We start from the raw sequence: 7,841 nt of genomic DNA, 5'->3' as shown, positions 1-7,841 counted from the left end.
TTACCCTTTATAAAATAATAATGATAATAATAACAGTAATAAGATATAGACGTTCAAGCATCATATCTTACTTTTAATATCTTTAACATCAAAACATTTCATATTTTACCTTCTTAACCCCAGAATTCCAACCTCAGACTCTCCTTCTGGTTTTGGATAGTACTAATTGTCTTTTTTTTTTTTATTATCCAAGATGCATATTCTATTTTCAGTACACCAACATCACACGATATTCTTGCCACTCGCTTCACCCTAACCATGCCTTCCCACTAGATGAAGTCCAAAACATCTATAACTTCAGTTTGCACAAACTTGTCTATTTTGATCATAACATCAACACATCTTGAAATCCTAAACTAGTAACAATTTGCACCACGTTTCTCTCTTTAATTAACAAGAAAAACACCCAATTTTCTTTAATAAAAAAAACATTACCTGCGAACAGGTGAAAGTTAAAAGAAAAAAAGTGTCCCTTAAATGATTAATTCACCATCAAAGGCACATCACAATCACTCAAACCTTGATTTAGGACGCATGATAAACTATGACATTCAACGCTAATAAAAAAGAGTAGTAGTCTTCAGATATTTCTAGATTAGGGATGAAGGCGAGAATTGTTTGAAAGACGATAATGACAAAGAACAACTTGTTATCCTGTGGGAGATGAAACCATAGCATATGATGAAGGATTTCAGCAAGCATGTATTGCAACATAAATAAAGGGGATGAAACAGTTCTAACACGCGCCACGTAAAGTGGCATCTCATGGAGAAATTAGTGCTCACTCATAAGCCTAATTTCAACATCATTTCCACAAAATGTTCCTTGGAAATAAGTTTCAAAACACTCTAGAAGCATGCCCAGAATTTAAAAATATCTCCCAAACAGACATGTAAACTAGAAAGATGAATAATACATACATACATACATACATACATACATGCATACATCAGATATATATATATATAATCACCAGTAGCAACAGATATATCAGCTGTCAATTGACCATATATCAAGCATGCTACAATTGAAAAATCAAAATGCCTAAGAACCAAATCAAAATCCTAAACTGGATGAAGCATCCAATTTCACGTTGCACAGAACACATCCAGTTCCCGCAATGCACCTTCTCAGATTTGGAATATAAACAGAAGCAATATAAGGTCGAAACCATAATCACAGTGTAGCCTAGCTGAAGTCTATGTTAAACAGAAATCTTCCGGATCTTGGGTCAAAAAAGAACACGAGCCACACAAGATGTATCAGGGCCTGCATATGTCTTTTGAAAGGGCAAATTCTGTAAGCCCCAGTAAATTCATAGCCTTCAAGAAGTGAAATCTTTGTACCAAATGGTCAAAAAGAGAGAAAATAGACCCAAAAAGAACCAAATCACATTCTATGGGGCAACTCGGTCACTTAAGCCTCTCTCTGACGGGCAATCCAGGAATCAGGACACACTATTGGATAAGATTATCCGAACAATGTAAGATACTAGGTAACCCAAAATGCATCGAGAATGACCATGAGGCCAAATTGAACCTGCCAAAAGTTTTAACAAAGTTATGAGAATTCAGGTTGCCAAAATAACTCGATAGTTTCAATGGCAGAAACATTGAAATTTACCCGATTTCCTTCCCGAGGAAAACATATTGGTCAGTGCAAACCGAACGAGACCATCAGGGCCAAAACCACTGGTTACCTTATATTATTTCAGGCTTTTCTTAAGTGAGAACCATCATTTTCCAATTGACACCTCAGACTTTTTTTAATCCTGCCGAAATCACAGAGATCTGAACACATGAGACTATCATTTCACCAGGTCCTCTGACAGCATCCAGATCAACAACATTCCAAAAATCCAAGATCATGATAAAAGATCTTACCAAACCATAGAATCCAACGAGCAAATGCATAAACATCTAAGTATCAAGAAGCAGTAGCTTTCCAGCAAGAACATGCACCGTATCAAAGCAACATTAACATCTGAACCAGTCCATGCCCTGAAGTGGCTAGACAACACCATCCTGGCATATCCAAAAAAATAAAAGAACAGTAAGAAAATTAACAAAAGCCAGTAGCAAGGCACATGGCCTCATCAAACACTTGTAACAATACAAAACTACCTCCATGGATGAATAATGACATAAAAGCAAATAATGTTATTTTGCAAATGCTTCTAGAAAACAAAGAAATGGTGTATCATATTCATACCTGTAACAGAAGCAATAAGATCAAGTTCTGTAGCCGCCGCCACCTCCACTAGGCCGATCATATGGACCAGACCGATCACGATTATATCGATCACCTCCTGTGCCCCCATGGCTTCCTCCATCTCTGTTTCGTGCAGAGAAGCGGTCCCCATTCCGGTCAGGTCCATATCGGTTATTACTGCCACGACCACCCCCATACCTGTCATCTCTGCCACTATACCTATCTCCTCTTGCACCATCACCAGAAGGGCATTCTCTTGCAAAATGACCAGGCTTCCCACACTTAAAACAGTCACCACCATCTGAACCTCGTCTGCTACCACCAGAATCCCGACCCCAGCCACGCTCACGAGCACGATCTCGATCAAAGTCACGACCTGAATCACGATCCCTGCGACCAGGACCATGGGGTTGAGCTCTTTCCACGGTAATCGATTGTCCATCCAGATCCATTCCATTCATGGCTTCAATAGCGTCTTCCATAGCTTCCTTGTCATCAAAAGTGACAAAGCCAAATCCACGAGAGCGACCAGAAAACTTGTCAAGAATAACCTGGCTAACAAGAGTGCACATATGAATAGATAGCCTAGTGGATCCTACAGATATAAAAGCTAAACATGAGTTTGTATAAAGCAGTAAAAAGGCCAATCCTAGCTATCAAGCTTTTGGCTCATCTTAATTGGAGATCATTGTAATGGAAAACTTCGGGATTTTTAAACTCCAAACTAAAAGGAGGATGCATGGAGTGGATTCCTCTGCTGCTTCTTAACAATTAGATCAAGTCTCAAATGATTAATCCAAGAAAATATAGTGTAGGAAATGACTATAAAGATAACATTGGCTTATTGGTGTATCTAGCTAGACGTAACATAAATAGTTGAACTTCTGCCACAAACTATCATGCTAATATTAACACAAGGCAAACCATGTTCCAGCAAAAAAAAAAAGAACATTAGAGAATCTGAAAAAAAACCTGTAGTGAAGACACCTAAAAATTAATTTTTTGCTGCTTCCTAGGAATTAGAACAGAAGTCTTATTGTTTTTAATCCTAGGAAAGACAGTTTGATGTTGATTATGGAGGTAACATCATGCACTCTCAAATGATAGACTTTGGCACTCATCATTGATCAATAGCAGTATCAGACCATTGGTGTATCTAGCTAAATATAAATAACATAATTAGTTGAATCTTCATCTCAAAGTATCATGCATTAACATAAGGGAAACTACTTTATAGTTATAAAATAGTACATAAAGACAAAATATTAGATATGGCATATGAACCACAGAGGACAAACAAATATTGTATGGCCATTTTCCAGCAGAACAATTACTGTCCATTTATAGAAACAAAAAACAATTACCACATTAATATGATTGCTACTGAAAATTTAAGTAAGCAAACAATCACCAAAGAAAATGTGATGTGGTGAATGTAAGAAAAACAAACAGATTTTGCATGATCCAGGAAGAGAAAGTGAAGGATTCTGCAGCATGTCACCTTTGCCTTGGTAAGATGGCCAAATTTCTGAAATGCCTCCTTTAAACCTCCATCAGTTGTTGTCCATGACAAACTGCCAATAAAGCAGCTGTATTCCTCTGGTTCTGACATTTTCAATAAATAACACTGCCCAAAAGGACAAACATCATGAATAAAAACCATAGAGCATCCACAGGAACGAGGAAACATTTTGATTCAACAAACTGGTAAGACAATAAGAAAATGAATCCAGCTCATGATCCAATCGTAATGTGACACAAGTAATCATAGAGCAAGTCCCTCCATAAATAATGTCAAGAAGTGTATTACACACCATGCTAAAACTTATATTTACATGATTTTGCCTCCAAGATTACAATCATAGATGAAAAGTGAAACTTGTGGAGAGTTTTGAGGAGGCCCCACAAAAAGAAGCATTGTCTTAAGAGTTATTTCAAATCTAGCACCAAAAATACTTTGGAAAATGCTCATATATTACCTACAAAAATACTGCCTCAACAAGTAAACCAGACAATTTTACAATTCAGACAGTATAAATGTCAAGTATACAAAAGTTTATGTTACTAATTGAGACAGAGATATTCCAGTCCGGTTCTCTTTAAGTGTTGCAATTTGGTCAGGCAAAAAGTAAAGGATCAGTCACTTTTCTTTAGTCGGTAATCGTCTAGTAAACGAGGATACGGAATATCTAATTACTAACTTCTATATTTTGTTAGTGAATTAAACATGATACATGATCATAGAAAGTATTTGGCTTAAAGGTGAAGGTAGCAAGAGAGAACATGATCAAAGGTTATAAATTTGATAGTTCTCATATGGCAGACAGGACAGAAAACAAGGCCATGATCTAATTTGACCAATCCTTATGACATCAAATGGTTTTCAAACCAATCAGAATTACCTAACTAGCTTGTCACCCAACAACTCCACATGGTTGATCACCTCAATCCATACGATTAATCTACATACCCTACTTTTATGATATCAGAATCTTTACTCCATAAAGCAAACCTAAACAACGCAAAGAAGTAAGGTTCTCTGATATTAATCATCAACCTAATAATCAATTAACATCCAAATAAGTAAGAAATAAAGGCACCGACCGTTCTTTCCACTACGCAGATAATCTTTACTGCAGAAACAAGAACAGACTCATATTTCACAGAGACCAAGGATCAGGCTAGCCCTTTACTCGGAATCCACACGCCCACATCCACAAAGAAACACCTAATCACATTACACCGCGGATCAAAATATTCGAAAGAATTAGGTATATGGTCACTAAAACCCTAGCGCACCAGCTAGCCTTCAGATCTAAAACCCCTAACCTACTTCCAGGTCAAATAATTGGCATATGATCGGAGAAAAACCTCAAAAGAAGGGAGGAAAGACCTCCCATCTCGAAAATCAAGAAGATCATGAAGGGGGCAATTGCCGACACACGAGACGAAAGGGAGAATAAAGGGGACGGAAACGGGATTGAACTACTTGATCGGTTGAGACATGCGATGTGTTACCGGGCGGATGATCGCAGAGGCGGAGAAGAAACCCTAAAAGACGAGCGCGAGAAGTCGGCCTCTCCTATCTTCCAAAGACGCCCTTTTGATACGTCAAGCTTCGACCAGTTGACCCATAGAAATAAACCCGGCCGGGCCGGGCCGGGCCGGGCCGGGCCGTGCAGTAGTAGATCGGTCCGGTTTAGGATACTTTAATATGAATTCCAGTAAGGTCTCAATTGAGACATCTCTTCCTAAGTTAGGAGAGTATACAACACAATAAAAATATATAGATATGAGAGTTTTGAGTGTGAAATTAATCTTCTTAATATAATGGTAATAATATATTTATTTGGGAACGGACATGGTTAAACCTAATTTACATGACATTAGGATGAATTTAGATACTAGTGGAGTGAGAACTTTTTAGGTCTTTATGCCATTAGTAATGTAGTTTTATTGTTGCTAATGTTAGAAATGATCATCAATCTCTCCTAGCAAAGTTGTTCCACAAGAACAGTTTCAATAAATATAGATTTTAGTTAAATAAGATTATCTTCTTGGATCATGTGATTTTAAGAGAAGGTATTTCTGTTGACTCAAACAAAAATAAAAACGAGGGATACATGAGAAAGATCAATAGATGTAATAGAGGATATTGTGTCTAATATTGATAGATAAGTCCAAGTATCCTATAAAATCACATCGATAGCGTGCATAAAAAAAATTTTATGTTTAAACTAATAAAAAAATTAAGAATAACTCATGTTTAAGGAGAAGTTAAAATCCATACACATATATATACATACATATGCATGGAGAGGCCCTCTTCTTTGGAGTCTGAAAAATAAGGTATTATCTGAAAATATATCATATTTTGCTAACTATACATGCTTATATGGTAATATATCATTCACATCGTGCCTAAACAACTCTTGATGGTACTATATTATCATTATGTTAACTAAGCTCTTATAGCCGGTGACCTACCATTTTGATTAGTTGCATATAGTTTAACCAATTCTAACTATTTCATTTGCTCTTTATTGTGCTTAAAAAAAAAAAGGCATCCTCGTACTAGAGCACGTTGTCAAGCTCGAAAATGACAATAGTTACCTATATCAAGAAAATGTTAAGTAATATCCAATACCAATATAGGATATATAGGATGAAGATATAGATGAGAATATTGAGACTTATCAACTTGAACTATTTATATAAAGTGTGTCAAATATAAGATATATTGACTTAAAATACTTTTATAGGAAGTGTTGGAAGTAAAAAATATATAAGGACATTAAGGCATGCTGATTTGAACTATTCGTATAGAGAGTATTGAACTCAAGACACACAAGGGAGTTAAGGAGTACTAACTTGAATTGCCTTTGTAGGAAGGTCGGATGTAAAAGATGTGCGAGACTGAGCTATTAAGACATGTTGACTGAGTTGTAAAACATGTTGACTTTAATTACATATAAGAAAACGATAGAAGACAAAGATATGCAAGAGTATTAAGACACGTCGACTTGAGTTATTAAGATATGATATGCTAAAAGTAAAAGATGCATGAGGGTGTCACATACCAACTTGAATTGATCTAACACAGGAGATTTGCAAGTATGATGAGACATGAATTGGATACCAAAGATATGCAAGGACCTTTTTATTATAATTTTTGTATAATATTTTTTGTTTATATTATCTTTTTAAGTGTTAATCTATTAGTATTCTAAATAATCATCTATATTATATGGTGAAATCAATTCGATAGTGTTCGTTTATAGAATGATCATGTTTGAAATATGGATGCCCCTAAGTACGTCGGAGCTAGCCACTCCTTTGTGTCTTGCTATCTAGATAATAACTAATTTTGCCCCAAACTGAGATATTAGCATACAATATTTTTCATTAGATATCATAATGATTAAATATACTTTGATGGTATCAGATCACCATGTTGATATCAAACCTTTTCAACTCACTAGGTGACATGAGTTAGGCTCTAATTGGTTTGTCTAATTGGATATCATATTTTGTGTTCTAATTTATTATCAATTCTACTCATATCAATTATAGTCTTTACAAAGTTTAATCAAAATTAATATCAATAACTATTTATTTATCAATACTAAGGAGAATTGATTTTATCTTTTATTATACATTTGAAATTTATTAACTGATAGATTAGATTCATGCCAGTATCTTCTTCATATTATTCACACAACACAAGAAAAATAATACTTTCATTCTATTTATAATCCATCCTCCCATTGCAATCAACTTGCTACTTTTTATGGAATCATGTAAAAATAAAAAGGAAACTTATAAGAATGAAAAAAAAAGTATAACAATATTTAATACAATTAAGGCATACCATTCATTATATTTTTCTTTTTGGAGAATAATTTGTTTGCTGATATATCTTTTTGATATATTTTCCATAATCTTCAATAAGAAGGAATTTCTTTCTCAAGATGAATTCCTCTTTCATTTTCCTTTAAAGTCTTTAATGAAACTTATGATTATCAATTATTCTTTTATGAACTTTTTTTTCTTCTTGAACAATAATAATAAACAAGTTCAAGATTGTAACAAATACATTCATGTGAAGTTTTCTAAAGACACCCAAAACC

General features: G+C 35.0%; 1 protein-coding gene across 1 annotated transcript; it reads right to left on the bottom strand.

Moving 5' to 3' along the window:
- Positions 1 to 1,867: 1,867 nt before the first annotated feature.
- Positions 1,868 to 5,321, bottom strand: LOC135587224 (glycine-rich RNA-binding protein RZ1A-like). Its single transcript, XM_065078368.1, has 4 exons — positions 5,230 to 5,321; positions 3,713 to 3,838; positions 2,212 to 2,762; positions 1,868 to 2,024 (listed from the first exon to the last, which is right to left on the bottom strand). Exons 2-3 carry the CDS (start codon positions 3,821 to 3,823, stop codon positions 2,232 to 2,234), a joined length of 642 nt encoding a protein of 213 aa, XP_064934440.1. The 5' UTR covers positions 3,824 to 3,838; positions 5,230 to 5,321; the 3' UTR covers positions 1,868 to 2,024; positions 2,212 to 2,231.
- Positions 5,322 to 7,841: the final 2,520 nt, after the last annotated feature.

Source organism: Musa acuminata, chromosome BXJ1-8, assembly GCF_036884655.1.
Source record: "Musa acuminata AAA Group cultivar baxijiao chromosome BXJ1-8, Cavendish_Baxijiao_AAA, whole genome shotgun sequence".
Lineage (NCBI taxonomy): Eukaryota > Viridiplantae > Streptophyta > Magnoliopsida > Zingiberales > Musaceae > Musa > Musa acuminata.
The sequence above is the reverse complement of the archived record's forward strand: the minus strand, read 5'-3'. Positions and strand labels throughout refer to the sequence as shown.

Coding starts and splice junctions, on each gene's coding strand:
- LOC135587224 (XM_065078368.1), bottom strand. CDS start 3,823: ATGTCAGAACCAGAGGAATACAGCTGCTTTATTGGCAGTTTGTCATGG. Junction 2,763..3,712: donor GCCATCTTACCAAGGCAAAG/GTGACATGCTGC, acceptor CTTGTTAGCCAG/GTTATTCTTGACAAGTTTTC.